General features: G+C 35.1%; 1 protein-coding gene across 8 annotated transcripts in view; it reads right to left on the minus strand.

Moving 5' to 3' along the window:
- The window catches only part of LOC131551817 (MAM domain-containing glycosylphosphatidylinositol anchor protein 1), a 225,058-nt gene that overhangs the window by 138,955 nt on the left and 65,758 nt on the right, over positions 1-20,345 (minus strand). For all 8 annotated transcript variants that reach the window (XR_009273829.1, XR_009273830.1, XM_058794969.1 and 5 more), the window contains exon 4: positions 5,477-5,651. Coding sequence is in view for 6 of the 8 variants with exons in the window: in XM_058794969.1 (XP_058650952.1) it covers positions 5,477-5,651 (175 nt within the window). In the remaining 2 variants the exon portion in view is untranslated. The remainder of the gene's footprint in view (positions 1-5,476; positions 5,652-20,345) is intronic.

Consider the following 20,345-nt stretch of genomic DNA (forward strand, 5'->3'; position numbering starts at 1 on the left):
TGGGTTCTCACTCACACACACACACTTCTGTCTGAGCCCAAAGAAAGCACAATGACTCACCTTTAACCAACTACCCTTCACAATCACAACCCAAAGGTCAAATACAATGTACCTTCTCCATAACCACAGAAGTGTGAGTGAGTGAGTGAGTGAGTGTGTGTGTGTGTGTGTGTGTGTGTGTGTGTGTGTGTGTGTGTGTGTGTGTGTGTGTGTGTGTGTGTGTGTGTGTGTATATGAGTGTGAGAGAGAGAGAGAGAGAAAGCTCTTAAACCCCTATGACAGAAGGCGGAATTCTTGTACTTTGTTTTTCCAATTAGCACACTAAGATTTAGTATATAGTGTCAGGCCTGTTTTAAATGTGTGTGTGAGTCACTGGTTCATTTTTATTCTCCTCCAGTGCTCTTCTGGTGTCTTCAGCACAAGGGGCTTTTTGTGGACTATATTGTGACGCCAGACTCTGGCACGCACAGACAGGCCAGGGCTGAAGGCCAGCTCACACACACACACACACACACACACACATACACACTCCAGAAGAATCAGAGCGGAGACAAGTCTGTGCCCAAACACACTCAACCAGCACAACCAAACACACTCCAGCTCAGCACACGGACAAGCCCATATCACAAATACACACTGATACACATGGAAAGAAAAATCATAAATTAGATTAGATTGCAGAGTAAATGGAGCAGTCTCTTTCTTCTCAGAGTTTTCTCTTGAGTGAAAAATTAGTCTCATGTACAAGTTCAAAAGTTTGGGGTGGGTTTTTAATATTTTTGAGCCCCTTCTGCTCACCAATATACAGCAAAAACAGTAATTTTGTGAAATATTAAAATGTAAACAACTGTTTTCTATCTGAATATATTTTGAAATGTAATTATGATGCACCAGCTGAATTTTCAGCATCATTACTCAACAATGCCTCAAACAGATTTGACAAGATACAAAAGTCAATGATCTCAATATGAGCTCAAACATTTCTCATCAAATTCCTCCCAGACAAAAGTCTCTACATTCATCTAATAGTTCTATACATTTAATTCTCTAAAGAGTTTTAGGAGAAACATCTAAGACAAATTCGATACTTAAATAAAACCTGAAAATACCATTAAATATCCTGAGGTACAGTATGAAAGAGCAACCACTGAGAAATGAAAATCTCCTCTGGGAAGAAACAAATACAAGTGTAAACATTTCACATCTTCAGGACGTGTTAAAAAGATCATAATCTCTTATTCAATTCTTCAGAAAGTGGCACTTGCGTGAAAAGAAGAGGAAGTAAAAAATGATCATGTGTTTCTACATACTGTACACCTTTGTGCCAGTGGTGACTGTTCAAGACTACATTGCTTAACCAAAAATGCAATAATGACTTATCTATAACTACAAACAATCTTACATATCATTCTTGTTGCATTTTATATTCTAACAAATGAACAGTGTGAAATATCACAGCAGTATCACTCCGTTTATTCATTTAAAGTAATCTGCTTTAGGATTCAGTGATTTATGCCCACATACCTGACTGAATCCACCTAGACAGAATGAAATATAAATACTGAAAATGTATACAAGAAATGTCAAGGAAAACATTATGCAGTGAATAAATATGTTTGGTGTACAGTTCACCGAACCAGCCGCTCCATACATGCTTTTGTCTTTCTTACCTGGTGCTGGATTGTGTGATCTGAACTGTAATGAATGAATGAAAGGGTGAGAACTGGGTCTCTGAACCAAGTCCATCCTTACAGTAGAGGCACGCTGAACCCAGAACAGTTACCCACTGTCTCACTGGCCAAAGTGCCACGGTCAAAGACTGGCCAGCCTGCACAAAAAAACACCTACTGAGTGTGTGTGTGTGTGTGGGTGGTTTTTTTTTTTTTAATGGCTTCTCAGTTACCATCAATATCTGCATTAGCTGCACAGGATTGGTCAGGATCATCGACTTAGATAGAAATATTTTTTTAAACTAAATTTAATTTAAAATAAAATTGTTTTAATAAAAAACTATTTTTTTATATATTTTTTTAAGGTTAAAAAATAGTGAAGAAGAAGGGAAAATACTTAATACATTATGCAGTTTTGCATAATATATTAAGCACATATATCCTATTCAATGAGGTTTACATATTTTTACTGCATGTAAAACAAGACAAAAATACAAATTAAGAAAATATGCAATTAGAATTGCGGTTTACAACATGTCTAGTTAACAGATATTACTTTTAAACATATGCCTCAAACCCATTTTGTCCAGTAGTTTTTGAAAGCAAAACCCTAAAGCAGCCTAATTATACCTATATAATATACTAATATTATTTTAACAATCATTCTGACAAACCGCAGACTAGTTCATTTTGAAAATATGTAGTTTTGTGCATCTCTGCTCTGTACCTCTCACTTCCTCCTGCATCTCTCTCTCTTTGATGTTAACTAAGGCTGTCTGGCTCTGTAGTATGTGCCAGGCTGAGGTTAAATAGATGAAATATGCTGACATAAAATCAGGCAAACAGCTTTAGCACAGCACACACAGAACAGCGACTGGTTATATCAAAGTCCCTTTAACAGAACACATCAAATCCTGGACGTAGCCATGAACCAATAGAGACCTCACAGGAAAAGGAGGGAATGGATAAAGAGAGAGATTTGTCATCACTTTTCCAACTAAATAACTCTTAAAACTCTGCTCGTGTCAAGCTGGCCGTGTGGGAACGCTGGCCTTGTGCTATAAAAGCGGCACGGATCTTTTATTCAGCCCGACAAAAGAATCAGGCCACTCCGAGGCTCTTATTGTCATGCCTTTCCCAACATCCTCTCAATCCTGCTTCCGTAATTCTTCCATCTTTATCTCTCACACCTTCTGTACCTCTCACCTTTCCATCTCACAGCTCACACTTGCTCTCTTACTTCTCTTTTCTCTCAGTAATGGGGTTTGGTGCTGTAGAAGATTGAGGGGAGACGTTGTGTGTGTGTGTGTGTGTGTGTGTGTGTGTGTGTGTGTTTGTGGTGGGTGGTCCGCGCCGTGCCTCGCCGCTCTGGTCAGGCTGAGTCTAATTGCCGGTGTTGTGGAGCTAAAGTCATCCGGAGAGCCGGTGGGGGAAAATTGAACAAGCATCACCCGTCAGGAGTGCTTCCACTCAGAGCAGCTGTCAGCCTGCCCTGTTTACCTGCTACACAATTATCATCCGCCCCCGGGGAACCCTATGGAACAACACAGCCATCCTCTGGGGGACGAGGAGGGGCCACGGGGAAAGCGTGATGGTCGAATACCACAGAGGGAGATCGCTGACTGAATCTTGCACTGTGTTAGCGGCTGGAAGTAAATTAAGCATACAAAAGTCTGTGAGAGGTTACGATATGTTGCAACAGAGACGTGCAAAGCCATGAGGGTGAAAGAATAAGGGCTGGTTCACACAGAACGTGTTTTTGGATTCCACCGCACTTTTAATTGTCTGTTTAATTAACCGTTTAATTGTTTTTCTATGCTAACCATAGGCGGAAATCCTGGGGGGTTTGGGGGGGACAAGCCCCCCTAAAAATATGATCAAAACGTCCGGTTTTGTGCGAGAGCAAAGAAAATCCGCGTGCGAGGGAAGAGATTCATGCTCACGCTACAATGTGCTTTCGCGCTACAATAATGCGCTCTCTGCATTTGTCATTAAAATGACGCCTTAGTCTCCGTGCTACACTAATAGTACTAGCTTTCCTCTGTGTGTATACACATCCTTACAAGTACAATTTTAGCTGTATTATTTGTGTCCCCTTCAAAAACTGCTCTTGAGAAAGTTTATGTATATTGTCCCCCCCCCTACCGTTAGACGAAATTTACGCCCCTGATGCTAACATGCATTAAACGGATGTTTCTGACCAATTAATCGCATTTCGGCTGCTGTTTTGCTGTTTTCTGCTGTCCATTATTTCTGAAGGAAGCCTCATAAAAATTAATCTCAAGACCTTTGTAATTTTTTTTGTTTACTTCTGATATTCAATGTGTTTAATTTTTTAAGTAAAATTGTATAATATATGTACACTTTTTTGAGAATTTCATAAAGTTTGTTTTTTAATATTTTTTTTAATTCAGTATTTTAAAAAAATATATATATATACACCGGTGTATAAAATTTAAATGTAAATTAGAGAGAAAATTTAAGTGAAATTCTATAAATGATAAATAATTATATAACAAATAATCTAAAAATTTTATGACAAAAATTATGCTTTTGGACATACAGTATATACTGTATATATAAACAATATTTAAGATTTTAAAAGCAATAAAATTACCACAATTATTTAAAAACATTTTACAATTGTGTATAAAAGGATGCATTTTATTTTAATAAAACTAAATATATTAATAGACTGCATATAATTATCTATATCTATATATATATATCTATATCTATATCTATATCTATAGATATAGATATAGATATAGATATATATATAGATATATATATATAGATATATATATATATATATATATATATATATATATATATATATATATATGTATAAATCATTATGTATGTATAAAATAAAGGGACATTTTTTGCTTATTACTTTTTATACATTTTAATAAATTGTATTTAATTTATTTTAACACATAAAGAAAAGAAAAAAAAAATCAAAACTAGTTCTGAGTGAACACCCTTTAAGGTTGTTAGTTTTGAATGTAACAGTTCTAGGGAAACTTAAGCTTTCCGTTTGTTTAAATTTTTAAATGAAAAAAAAAAGTTTCAGATTTTCAATGAGGTCTCAGATTGTTAATTTTTTTACATTGTTTTTCACTGATGAAAACGAGATGATAACGAAATAAAAACTCGTTTTGAATGACAAAAACTATGAATGAAATTTAACATTTGTACAATGTTACGGAGAGATGATCTGGGAAGAGAACCAGTTTAATCAAAAATAATACAATTTAAAAAATAAAATTCAAAACTAGTTCTGAGTGAATACCCCTTAAGGTTGTTAGTGTTGAATGTGAGGTTGATCTGAGAGAGTGAGGAGTCTATTGTAGGTGTTTTTTGTGGGGTCTGGCTGTAGCCGCTGACCTGACCCTTGGCTCAACGGGACAGTGGGTCAGTGGTGCTGGGCAGCACTGCAGGGAATCCCTTACACACATAAAGAGTGTGACCCTGCCTGAACTATGGCTTCAACTCTCACTCGAGATCCTTCCAATTCATTCACTGAACTCTCCAGGCGCATCTGTCCAGTGCAGTCCATATGTCCATCAATCACTGCTTATTAAATCTCCTCAAAAGATGCTGGGTGCTACAATTTGTTTCCTCTTTTGTCTTGGCAGCTCAACTGAGCATCGTTTCCCCTCCTGTTTTCCATAACCTCCCACACTGATATCCAGCACTAGGACAGAGATGGAGCTCTGGAGAGTTCACACTGATTCACCTCCTGCAGGAAATCCTGGAGGGATCAGGCCGGGAAGAAGAGGGATCGTGGCCCTATCACTTACACTGCACATCTACGCGAATGGACTTGATGGCAGCCACCCCCACCCCGTTCTCAGCTTTGCAGTAGTAGCGGCCGCCCTGCACTCTCTGGATGTTGGGGATCCGTAGAGTCTCATTGAAGATGGACGTCTCCTGGAACTTGTCGGAAGCGCTGCCTGCTGTCTTAGTCCACCGCACCTGCAGGGGGCGACATTCAGAGACTCATGAGCTAATAATAAATGTGCAAGACAATTTATTTTCAGCATGTTATATAGTTACACTTTATTTTAAGGTGTCCTTGTTACAGTGTAGTTGTCGAATTAACAGAATCACTTAGCATTTTTTGTCTATTTTGCTTCAATTTGCTTACGTTTGATTGTAACCAAGAAAATGTGAACCATCTAAATAATCATTTTATGTCAAAAGTTTTATTTGTTTTAAATTTCTAGAGAAAAAAAAATCATTTTCAATAATGTCTCAGACTTTGCTGTATTTGTACATTTAGATCAATAAAATATTTTTTTAAATATTTTAAATTAATTTGTAATGATTAAGAAATGTGTTTTTTTAACATTAAAATATTTTAAAAATCGAAAAAAATCGAAAAAATCAAAATCGGAGCTTGGAATATACAAATCAAAATAAGAAAACATTATAATATAAACTTATAGTATCATATTTTCAATGGTGTTTCAGACTTTATTGTATAAGTACTATATCCATGAAAAGAATAGTCTTAAAAACTTATGATTCAATTGTAATTAAGTAATGTAAATGTTAAAATGTTAAAATCATAAAATACAAATATATGAGGTAAAGTCACAGAATTTCACAATGTACATGTACATACAGACCCATAAATTGATACATCTCTAAATAATAACCATGTAAACATAGACAAGTTCAATTTCTTTTCTCCTACAAAGTAACTGAATATAGAGTTAAAAGTGTGGGGGAAAAAAATTACAGTTCAGCATAAAAAGACTGGTCATAAAGATGACGAGGATGTGGGACTCAATAAAAGTTTGACCCTAACATAAGTGCAGCGGTCAGACTGTCTGTAATCAGAGTCTCATCCATCTCAATCATTCTTTTGACTCCTTCAAACAATCTTTGCATTGAGTATGTAAGGTCAAGTGAACATCACAAACTAATGCCTGTGTAATCTCCTACACCTCTCCTCCTCTGGACATCAGTAAGCTGCTTCCATTATAGCCGGGGTCACCTCTGAACAGGGTGCGACATGGGTGAACAGCCGATTGGAGTTGGCAGCGCTGGGGGCGGCGGGAAGGTTAGGACGTACGTGCAAAGGATTATGGGATTACACCGACCTGTGTAAACGACGAGCTTTGTGTTTATTCAGGTTTATTTGCCTGTGGATTTAGGACACAGCTGCTGTTCATTTATCAGGTGTGGTGGGTGAGAAATTAACACAGAGGATAGGAGAGAGAGCTCCTGCTGGGAGTAACCTATCCTTTTGGTGGCAAAGGACAGAAAAGCTGGTCGAAGACTGTTTGATGGGACAAAATCACTATAAAGTTGTGCCACTTTATTGTGTATACTGTAGCATAGTAGTCATCCTTAACCTACAACTCAGAACACACCAATAAAGTGAGGAATTGCACTTAAAACATGTTGTGTCATTATCTGTTTTGGGATAAAACCAGATACTAAAACAACAAAATAACTGTGCATACAGTTTTATTACCTCACATCACTCAAGTACATAAAAATATTAAAACATTTAATATAAAGTAATATTATAGTATGCAATATATATATATGACTGTTTTATATTTGTATATAGGTGGTTTATATATATATATATATATATATATATATATATATATATATATATATATATATATATATATATATATATATATATATATATATATAGAACAAGTTTTTAATATATATATATATATATATATTAAAAACTTGTTCTGATTGAATAGTCCATTATATATATTTTTACAGCATTTGTTAATATAATGTTAATAAATATAATAATTTGATATATATATATATATATATATATATATACACACACATATATATACATACATACATACACATATATACACATACATATATATACAGTGTTTCCGCTACATTCATTCAGCCTTGGCGGGCCGCCACACCAAAAATCATCCCCGCCACAGCTGCAGCTTCTCAGTCACATCATAATGACGCCGCTCGCATCATTCACAGTCAGGTTATTAGCAGAGAGCAGAGAGCACAGAGCAGGACTTGAATTTCGGCGCAGGATTACAGCTATTAATAATAATTCTACTCATTCCCACAGGTTCCGCGCTTATAACGTGATGACAGATGACGGAATGTATCATTTGCACGTACTTTTGAGTCTTGCTTATTTAAAGTGAAAGAGAACTCACTGGCACGCTCTCTTATAGACTACATTTTTAAATGAGGAGGGTAAGTGCTCCTAAAAAGAAAAGTAAGTGTAGCGCCATGTGTAACAGCATATTAGATCCGTGCACGAGGTCTTAAAGAGACAGCAGCCTAAATAAACCTGCTGCTGTCGGTCATCGCTGTCTTTTTACACAGTGAAGACTATCCAGTGTTATTTCACAGTTGAATAGATTCTTCAGTTTCTGTAGTAATTCAGTACCTATATATTATAGTTAGACCTAACTGAAAAAATTAAAGTAGGCTAATGTTAATTTAATTTGTATCTTGTTGTTTTTTTGTTTGTGCTATTGATTGTCATTAATTTATTTTGTTCTTATTTTATTATTTATTATTTACTTGTCTTTTTTTAGTTAAAATAAATTCAATTCTATTACAAACACTCGATGGTGGTTTGAAGCGAGGTCTGAGTAAAAGTGAAATATTAATCTCATAAATTGTCTTATGAAGCATGATGCTAATATTAGCTCAAATGCACCTGCAGAACAGGTCCAATTCTTCTTCATAATGCATTTTGTCATAATACTTCATGTAAGGTCAGAAGAAAATGTTTTGTTGTATTTATTTAGAAATACTTTTGATAATAGTTGGGTAAATGTATACTGGGATTGAACCGATGTGGCTTGGTAAACGTTTTATTGCCAGTATAAAGGCTGATAATGGCTGAATAAAAACAAAAGAATAAGGATTATGTCTCATACCTGGCGGAGGTGTGAAAGGTTCTGTTTCCTTAAACTAGTTTGTCATGCATTTCTTTATTTCAACACATTTACAGGTAAATCCTAGTATTATAAATAATATATATAGTGGTGTGAAAAAGTTTTTGCCCACTTCCTGTTTTTATTTTATTTATTTTTTTATATTTGTCACACTTGAATGATTCAGATCATCAAACAAATGTTAATATTACACAAAGATAACCTGAGTAAATACAAAATGAAATAATTATGAAATAAATATGAAATAATGATTTCATTTATTAAGGGGAAAAAGCTGTCCAAACCTGCCTGGCACTACATGAAAAAGTAATTGCCCCCTAAATCTAATAACTGGTTGTGCCACCCTTTGCAGCAACAACTGCAATCAAGCGTTTGCGATAACTGGCAATGAGTCTTTCACATCGCTGTGGAGGAATTTTGGCCCACTCTTCTTTGTAGAATTGTTTTAATTCAGCCACATTGGAGGGTTTTCGAGCATGAATGAACTGTTTAAGGTCATGCCACAGCATCTCATTTGATTTTAAGTCCAGACTTTGACTAGGCCACTCCAAAACCTTCATTTTGTTTTTCTTGAGCCATTCAGAGGTGGACTTGCTGGTGTGTTTGGGATCATTGTTCTGCTGCATAACCCAAGTGCGCTTGAGCTTGAGGTCACAAACTGACGGGCGGACATTCTCCTTCAGGATTTTCTGATAGAGTGCAGAATTCATGGTTCCATCAATTATGGCAAGTCATCCAGGTTCTGAAGCTGCAAAGCAGCCTCAGACCATCACACTACCACCACCATGTTTGACTGTTGGTATGATCTTCTTTTTATGAAATGCTGTGTTGGTTTTACGCCAGAACCTTCCAAAAAGTTCAACATTTGTCTCATCAGTCCACAGAATATTTGCCCAAAAGTCTTGGGGATAATCAAGATATTTTTGGCAAATATGAGACGAGCCTTTGTGTTCTTTTTGGTCAGCAATGGCTTTTGTCTTGGAACTCTCCCATGGATGCTGTTTTTGCGCAGTCTCTTTCTTATTGTTGAATCATGAACACTGACCTTAATTGAGGCAAGTGAGGCCTGCAGTTCTTTAGATGTTGTTCTGGGTTCTTTTATGACCTCCTGGATGAGTCGTTGTTGCACTCTTGGAGTAATTTTGGTAGGCCGGCCACTCCTGGGAAGGTTCACCACTGTTCCAAGTTTTCTCCATTTGTGGATAATGGCTCTGACCGTGGTTCGCTGGAGTCCCAAAGCCTTAGAAATGGCTTTATAACCCTTTCCAGACTGATACATGTAAACTATTTTGTTTCTCATCTGTTCTTGAATTTCTTTAGATCGTGGCATGATGTGTTGCTCTTTAAACATGCTTCACTTTGTCAGACAGGTTCTATTTAAGTGATTTCTTGATTCAACAGGTCTGGCAGTAATCAGGCCTGGGTTTGGCTAGTGAAATTTAAGTCTGCTTTCCACAATAATGTATTTAATCACAGTTATTTCATGATTTAAGAGGAGGGGGCATTTTTCACGTAGGGCCAGGTAGGTTTGGACAGTTTGTTCCCCTTAATAAATGAAATCATCATTTAAAATCTGCATTTTGTATTTACTTGTATTATCTTTGTGTAATATTAAAATTAGTTTGATGACCTGAATCTTTTAAGTGTGACAAATATGCAAAAAAAAAAAAACACCAGGAAAGGAAAGGGGCAAAAACCTTTTCACAGCACTGTTGATCATTGTTAGTTTAATACACCTAAATAGATTTTTTTTTTTTTTAATTTTTTTTAAGTTGTAAAATGTTTAAAAAACTTTTTTTTAAGTTGTAAATAAAACAGATTTTTGAAGATTTTGAAGCAAAACTTTAGTTTTTCTACCTCAAAATGTCATGTTTAATTCAATGTGCTACTTGCTTTCTTTGTAATTAATTGTGAAATGTCCTAGCAATTTTCCAATACCAAATGTTTTTCAGTGTTCCTTAAATATAATTCAAATTAATTAAATTAAATTTAATTAAATTGAACCTTACTGTAAAGTGTTAGCATATATTCAATATATATATATATATATATATATATATATATATTATATATTTCTTACAGCTACTTGTTAGATATGTACTTTATTATATATTTCTTACACACATTTTTGTATATACATTTGCATACAGTATTTTTTTAACCTTCTAATGAGAAAAGTTGCTATTGTAGATCACAACTCCCTTTCAATTCAAGTGCAATAGTGAGCTAAACCTCTGATCTGTGTCGTTGCCTATATCAGGATCCACCAATGGTTGTGAATGTTCAAAAAATGTCCTGTTTGTTTTCTCAGCAGCCCAAAACTCTGCCATCATTGTGTTGATTCATCGTGGCTCTCAAAGGGCCGGCGCTGGCAGATGTAAGACAGATGGCTCTGGATAGGCTATCATTACAGCGGCCTCAGACGGCTCACTTAGAGAAACGCAAAGTCACAGTGGCACACAAACTTTCAAAGCTTCAGTGATATGAAGAGAAGAGCGTCAGAGACTGAAAGGAGAGGACGGCTCATGGCAACAGACTGCAGCTACAGGAAACGCAACAGGGGAAGAATTTGGTCATGAAACAGATGAACCAGAGAAAGAGACAACGCTGCCCTTCTCAACATCAACAGCTGCCACACATCACCATGTTTTACTGCTCCAGAGATCCCAACAGACTGCGCAAACCCTGTCTGTCTGTCTCCCTCTTTCTTCACACAGTCTTTTCTGTCTGCTCTTGGGAAAGAAATCCCATGAGTCTCTGTTAGCTGTACACTAGCGTTCTTCATCTGTCTCTACTGCAAAATCAGCCTCACAATATGCTGTTCAATATTCTGATATGTTTTCCAAATCCCATCTTTCCATTTTGATGATAATGAATTTGGTTCTGTTTGTTCAGACCAGTTATCATTAACTAAAACTAAAAGTAAAACCACAATCAATTAATCAATAATAAATAAATAAATCGCATGACTTGAAATGCAATAAATGTGTTAACACTTTAGTACAGGGACCAATTCTCACCATTAACTAGTTGCTTATTAGCATGCCTATTATTAATATACTGGCTGTTTATTAGTACTAATAAAGCACATATTCTGCATGACCATATTCTACATTCCTAATCCTACCCAATAGCTAAACTTAACAACTACTTTACTAACTATTAATAAGCAGCAAATTAGCTTCTTAGGTATTAGGAGTTAATTGAAGAAAAAATCATAGTTAATGGTTTGTTAATGGCAAGAATTGGACCTTAAAATAAAGTGTGACCAGTAATGTTAGCAAAGATAAAATATTTCAAAAACTTTATTTTATTTCAGCTAGTAGCCAAGGGAATATTTCTCATTTTCTTAAAATTTTACTTGAATTACTAAAACTAAATTCTTAAATTAATGAAACTCATACCATCATACTTATTAAAAGAAATTAAATTAAAATTAAATGAAAACATACTCAACAGACCCCAAAAAAAAAAATCTAATTCAAAATATTGACAAAAACTAGAACCAAGGGACATTCATAGTCATAACTACATGACCTGGCTGAATAAATCCTCTTTTACGCATGGCCATTCAAAATAAGCTATGTTTTTTGAAGGAACAAAATATTTGCAATCAACAATTCCAAAAAAGAAAAAATTATATATATATATATATATATATATATATATATATATATATATATATAGTCCATTATATTTGATATTTAAAAGCAACCGGCACAGACCACAGAAAACCACAGACTGGTATTTTACTCACAAAGTTGACAAAAAAAGTCCATAATAAAGCCATTTTTAAAAAGTCCATTTTTTTTTTTTTTAGCTTTAGTTAAGGCATTTGACAAAGGTCAAAATAAATGAGGAGAAAACATAATATAGAGCAATTAGGATTAGATTTATCATTGTCCTCAAAAAACTCTTAAAAACTAAGTGGGCTTTGCAGCAATGCCATAGAACCACCATTTTGGGTTCCCTAAATAGTCTTTCAGTGAAAACAAACCATTATTTTAGTAGTGTGAAGGACATCTTAATAATCTAAAGAACCTTTTTTCCATTATAAGGTTTCATTGATGTTAAAGGTTCTTCCAGGAACAATAAATGTTACAGTAATTTTAGTTGTAATTTTGACCTAGGTTGTGCGAGGAAAAATAGTTTCATGCTGAACTGAAATCATAAAGTACATTTACCTGACGTCCTCAGGGAAAGCTTCCCACGTCCGAAGAGAGCTTTTATCATCCCACTCCCATTTTTCCAAACCCTCTCTCTTGCTCCGCTTCAGGTTTTCTCTTCCCGCCTATCCTATAACTGCCTCCATAAATTAAGTTCTCTACGAGTGACACCAATTCAAGTCAAGCATCCGCAAAGAGACATTTATTGCTTAATGCCTGTCAAGCCTGCTTAAATCTGGGCGTCTGTGGTCCTCTTCAGCACTAGCACTGGTTATTGCTACTGTAAGCGCATTTAATGCTCATTGGCGGGCTTTTTATGTGTGAGCATGTTAAATCGGTGAAGAGTGATTACTACTCACAAAAGCTCAACGTTTGCAGCTTAGCTTTACACTCTGTATTACTCTAAAATCTCGTATCCCTTTCTTTCGCTGTCTCTCTCTCTCTCATTCACTCTAGCTCTCGCTCTCTCAATTCAATTTTGAGCTTTATTGGCATGACAGAAACTATCCATTTGTATTGCTAAAGTGTTGCAAAACCAGTAAAATAAATAAGGTAAAATGTACAATTATACGCTATTTATTCGGTAAGTAGCCATGCAATACTCAGGATAATTACGGGTCATTAATGCCAAATAAACACAGACTCGGTGAGCAGGATCCCAGTGTGAAGCAGAAGAGTCTTGTATTTTCATGAAAAACTAGAGTTAGATGAGTTTAAACGATCAGATTTGAGTTTATGACTGGGGACATGAAGCATATGTAACATACACAAACTGCAGTAGTCTATACAATCAATGCATATATCATGGTTTTCATAAAAATATTAAGCAGCACAACTGTTTTTCATATTGATAATGAGAAGAAATGTTTAAATCAGCATATTAGAATGATTTCTGAAGCATCATGTGACACTGAAGACAAGTAATGATGCTGAAAATTCATATATATACACATTATAATAAAATATATTAAATTATAATAACATTTATGAATCTATAAATAAGTCTATAGACTTAAACGTCTTGTTTACATCAGTAGATTTTTTAATGCAAGTATCTTGAGCACACAACTTTCCGCAACATCAACAGATCCAAATAACAGATACTCCCTAGTAATAATTATAAAGCGTGCAATCCTGTCCAAATCTTTACATGAATTACCAGATGTCCCGTGCTAATGTTTAGCAAACTAAAAGCAAGCCTGAAGAGAAACATAAAACATCAGGAAAGAAAGAAGGAAAAACAGTGTCAGATTTTGCCATCCCATCTCACGTTCTGAACTGCACCTCTGTTCTCTGAAATCAATCCTAATCAAATAACACGCAGCGCTGCAGAGTATTTAAACCTCTCCATATGTTACACAAACAGCAGCTCTATTAAATTTCCCACGCCGAGCGTAATAAATGAGTGTGCAAAGTGTGAGGTGGCTTTTTCTGCTCACGGACACAATGAGGGCAGAAATACATCTGCTGAACGTGGGATGTACACAGCGCTAGTCCTTCTGTGGTCTGATGCTGCACACCTTCAAGATCATGCTTCTGTCCTACAAACAAGCCTATAGAAAGCAACCGCCAGGATTACATGCACATTTTATGAAGAGAAGGTGTTCACGCCAAAATTGAAATTGTTATCGATTATTCTCTCCAATTTCTTTTGAATTTCATTTAACCCTATAAAACCGACGGGAGCGCCCACGCTCCGGTTTGCGTGTCTCTGTTTAAAAGTCAATAGAAACCGAAACCAAAAGGGTAGCGCAATAATTCTTTTTGCATTCAAAATCAGAGACGTTACACAGTCAGATCAAGTCTACAACATGCTCCTGTTGCGTTGTTTTCACCCTCTAACAAGTCTGCACAAATTGCATAAAATGCGTATACAACAAAATACACTAAAAAAAACATTGCATGTCTTTGCACACATGTTCTATAGATCTGAGGTTGCTAACAGTTGCAAGTCTACTATGACGTAATCACATTCTGTGCACTATGACCCCAAGGTGCGTCGCATGTGGTGACGTCACATGTGGTGACGTCACAAGCCACGACGTCACAAGCCACGACATTTGACTTTCATTTGCTGTACGTATATACTACTGCTGCTGCGTTCTATTCATCACTCTTATTTATTTATCATTGCAATCTGTTGCTTTTTTTTCTTTTTCACACATGCACACAAATGCACCTTTACAAATGCAAGCACAATCACACACTCGCGTGCATAATGTTACGACTGCATGAAAACATAAGTAACGTTACATGGACGCAGAGGTTTTGGAGCTACTAACGTTACTCACGTGCGACGACGAGTAACTCTCCGACTGCTCATCTGCTCCAGAATCTGTTTCTAGTGGGGTTTATTTTTTGTTTTATGTATTTGTTTTGTTTTGTTTTTACATAAGAATAACTGAGATGTTCTTTATGTATTTATTTTTCAATCAACATCGCTCTCAAAAGCAAAATGTTATATTTTTTTTACCCCACAAATTCAAATGCACTCCATTCATCTGTGACGCATGCCACATACCCCTCTGCATTATTCTAGTCAGGAATGGTCACAAGTGTTATCACAGCCTTTCTGCATTTTTAGTTATGATAAATTACAGATTTTAGAGTAGTGTAACTGATTATTTTACATTATCTTTTGTAGTTGTTCAATCAATATTGCTCTCAAAAGCAATATATTATCGGTTTGACTTCACAACGCACGTTCATAAAAATGAGTGTATCTCACAAACGAATTTATGTAATCAGTCCAAATCAATTGTATGTAGTTTCAAAGTGTTTTATGTGTTTTATAAAATATGTTGAAAAAAAAAATCGATTTTCATATTGTATTGATATATGCCATTTGAAAATACTCAAAAGAATGACAGCACAGCATGTAAAAATACTAAGATATACTCTGGCGGAATTGTTCTATGGCAGGTCTTAAAGGGTTAATTTTCGGCCTTCTGTGAAACAAAAGATTTTAGGCTGAATGTCAAACCTTGGAAATGGAAAGGCCACCAAAAAGTAGTCCATGCGACTCCTGCGCTATATTTCAAGTCTTCAGAAACCATACAAGAGTTTATTCTGTTATGATACTTCTCTCAAGTAGTGCTCAAATTGAGAACCAAACTTGGTGCAACACACTTAAAGGCCCCATTTTTCTTTATTTATAGGGTACAACGGGGTTAAAGGCCCCCTTAAGAAAAAATGTGCTATTCACTGCGCCTAAAATGTATAATTGCAGAAAACATATATACGTCGTATTGAACATTAATGGAGCAACAGATTTTGTGTGAAAATAAATCATTCAAGTTGTATATTTTGTTTAAAAATCTTATAAATGTATGAGATGGAAAAGGGGGGCCTTTTACTCCACACACGGGGTAAAAGGCCCACACGCTATTGATACGAATACTTCAGCTAAAGTTAATACTTGTTCAAAACAATCACTTTAGCAAAGTTTGTACTATTTTCTGCTTATTTTGAAAAATAAAATAATTTTTGTTCAATAAATATACTGTCATTAAAATGTTAATATAAAAATATATATTTTAAATTACAGAAACAAAATCATTTTAATAAGTAAAGATTCTGAAAGTATTGAAGGAGATCCAATAATAATTTAATATATATTTACAGTAGTAACAACTAATTATATTTTATTATATGATATGATTAATATCATGTTTTTAAATATGATGGTTTCATTCTAAACATGGCGATTATCTCTAATATGGACACCCAACATAATATATGATATTTACCATCTGATTTACCATGTAATGTCAACAAATGGAAAGTCAGCGATCTATTAATTATCATGTTAACTACTGTACGCCTTTAGCCCCAACAGCAGGGGCGCTTTTTACCCCAAATACCATACTTTTACGTATTCTTTCGTTATTTAAATACTGAAGCTTTAATTATCTTAAACAAAACCGAAAATCATAAAGAAGACCTTTGTCTAAAAATATATGCATTAATTTTAGTGATTCTCATTTGCTACTTAAACCTACAACATTTTAAAAAACATAAAATATTAGATCAAGTAAGTACAGAATCAACTTTGCGCTGCTGCGCGCGATCACGTCAAAGATCAGATAAATATACACGTGCATCTTGAAAAGCGAATATATGGAATATATGTATTATTTGATCAAATATGTTTATTTTAAAATATGAATAATCAGTGCTGTTATTGTTAACTAAATCTAAAACAAAGTATTACAAATATTTTTGTTAATTGAAATAAAATAAATATTAGATTAAAAACTTCAGTTAGAAACTAACTAAAATCAGTTTAAGTTGAAGTGTTAAAATTACAAAAACTAAAACTGAAATTAAACTAAAATTAAACTGAATATATATATATATATATAGATAGATAGATAGATAGATAGATAGATATATATATATCTATCTATATATATCTAGATATAAAAAAAATATATATATATGAATATATAAAAAATATATAAAATATGAATAAGCACTATACTTGTGAATAAATAATACTAAAAGATGTGCATAGGTATCCTCCCATACAAATACTGGAGATACTCTTGCCATTTATTTTAATTCGCATCCAGTTATTCTGCACAGAAATTCAATTTCATTTATTTTTCTTCATGGCCTTAACAACAGCATACAAGAGCACATTAAATTGCAAAATTAAAAAATGCATTTCTTTCTCTCATAATTTTGTTTCCCCCAAAAAACGTAACTTTTTATAACTTTCTGTGTCACGCAGCACTCATTACTTTCATCTGAACATACGCAGATAAAACATTTGGAGTTCAGATGGTCTCTTCCTGTCTAAGTGGGCGGTTCTTGGCCACAAAAACTGCAGTGAGGGTCAGTATTTAAGGTCACAGTTAAAAGTCTGGCTAGGCCTGACTTACAGGATTTCACTGACACGTAGTTCATCAGCGACATGTCCGATCCATCTGTGATGTTCTATAATCACTGTCTTACTGAGCGCTGAGTTAAACACGCCACATGACCAGGGAGAGATCCAGTTCCTCTTGGATGGCAATCAACAGCAATCTGAGATCGATCAGTTTGAGAGAGCAATCTCTGGAACAAGAAACTGAATCGCAATGATGATGTTGATGACAACTGCATTTCTAGCATTGATTCATGTGGCTTTTCCTCAAACAGGCTTCCATTTGCCATCATGTGTGTTCCCTGGGAATTGAAAACACAACCTTGGCATCACAAGTGACACGCTTTAGCAGATGAGCTACAGGACCACGATTATGATGAGGGTGATGATGTCAGTGCTGACCGAGGCATGCGGCAGGACGCTGACAGAATGTAATGTGAATAGTTCGATCGAGAGAATGCTGAAATGGAGATGTGATAGATGGAGATTGACTGAAGTAAGTGACATGTCTCAAGTTTTGGTTTTCTGCTGGGAAAAAAAAAATCTAAATGGTCAAATACGCTCTTAAAAATAAAGCTTGCTTTGCTTGCATTGATGGTTCAAAGAAAAGCCTTTCGGATTCCATCCATGGAATCTTTCCACTGGACAAAAGTTTCTTTATAATAGAAAAAGGTATTTCAAATTACTAAAATGTTCTTCGCTTTAATAAAATAATATTCTTTTAAGAACTGAAAGGTTCTTTGGGGAACCAAAAACCATTCTATGGCATCACTGCCTTTTGGTATATAAGAGTGAAAGAAAAAAATGAGGTTCTTTGAAAGGTTCTTTAGGTAAATCAAATGGTTCTTCTACAGAATTGCTGTGAAAACCTTCTTTTGGTCTCGTCTAGAGTTTTAGAGGAGATCTCTACAATGTCTCATTCTGGTCAAAGATCTCATTATGAACTAGGGCTGCACGATTATGACAAAAATCATAATTGGCGATTATTCCCTTGAGATTGTAATTGCGATTATTAATAACGATTATTTTGAGCAGATGTATGCCATTGTTTGCCAAGTATGGTAAAAAGGCTGAAAACACTCTTCCTGAACTTTTATTGCTTTTCTATAGCATTGAGCCTCAAATGTCAACTATACATTGGTTTGTTTTCTTCTTTAAACAAAACAAAAAGGTGAAGTTATGCATGGTATAATAATGTTATACTAAAACTAAAATAAAAAATGGTTTACTAAAGCTATAATTTCATTTACAATTAAACAGATGAAATTTCAAATTACAGTAACATTTTACAGTACAATTTATATTATCAGGGCTCCAGACTAACATTCGAGAGCAGTGGCACCAGCACCTGATTTGGTAGCACTGAGAGCAAGTTTTGTCTCTTAGAAATGCACATTAGAACAGGAGCTTGAGTTCAGAGTAGCAGGAGCTTGAGTTGGGATGCAGATGTATATTTGACAGTACCATTGTGAAAACTGTAACAGCCTCATCTATTATACATAACCAAAAGTACAGCACCTCGTTACCATGGTAAAAAAGTAGCCTAACTATATGGTTTCTATGGGGTTTGCATTGAAAAACAGTAGCCTAAAGACATTCAGTCAATTACAAATCCACATCAACTGATTGAATAATTAAAATAATGGAATTATACTCCATTACTCCTTTAACATATTTAGTATATTAATAATATAATACTCAATATGAATATCCTACTTTTCTGCCACGGTACCATTGTTACCGTTAGTGTTACTACAGTAAAACTATGGTAAATGTGGGTGATTTGTGGATTGAGAAGTCTTCTAACTGGATCGTTGTTGCCCTGTTTCTGCTGCTTTCTGCATCAGTGTTGATGAGAACAGCTCAGATTTATTTGGCTTTAAACTAGTTTAAATTAAAGAGACGTGATTTGTACCGGAGAACTCTGCGCTGAACTCGAGTGTTTCTTACTGGATTTCACAGCGTTGTTTATTTAGCGCGTGATCGCGACTTGTTACTGTAATAAACGCATGCGCTCTAAGCTCGCGCTGCGCTGTTTTCTGTTGAGGCGAGCGGATAAAAGGTCCGTGTGGCGTGCAGTTCAACGAGTACCGCTATTTTGTTCCACTTTTGACACGTTTGGCGTTTAACATATCTATCATGCACAACAGAGTGACGACGACTATCAGTTAGACAAAATGTATTTTATCCAGTGTGTTTGAGTTTGTTAAACCCCGCGCTGCAAACACCTCTTAAGCACACAGACTAATGCAAGTGGGCATTTTTAATTGTTTATTTATCTTTGTAATCGCGGCTTTAAACGATTATGTAATCGTGGCATCCATAATCGTAATCGCGATTAGAAATTTGATTAATTGTGCAGCCCTATTATGAACTTAAATATTTCACATCAAATACTTCCAAGACCAAATAATCTGGTGTATTATCCATATTCATTTTATAGCTTTACACATTTACTGTACAATTTAACAATTTGATTTGCCCATTTGACTATTTTTATTCTTCAAGGACAGAACAAACATCTAAGACAAAGGTGATACTTAAAAGAAACAATTGGCTCAGTTCATGTAAAGAGCATATTCTCCCCACCAGTCAGTTTCTGGAAACAAAAACTCTGTGAATTAGTTTTTTTTTAAAAATACAAAATTCCACCCTCCCTCTGAACTAACGCATTAAACAGGCTCTTTATGTTACATTACCTTTA

Source organism: Onychostoma macrolepis, chromosome 13 (genome assembly GCF_012432095.1).
Source record: "Onychostoma macrolepis isolate SWU-2019 chromosome 13, ASM1243209v1, whole genome shotgun sequence".
Taxonomy (NCBI): domain Eukaryota; kingdom Metazoa; phylum Chordata; class Actinopteri; order Cypriniformes; family Cyprinidae; genus Onychostoma; species Onychostoma macrolepis.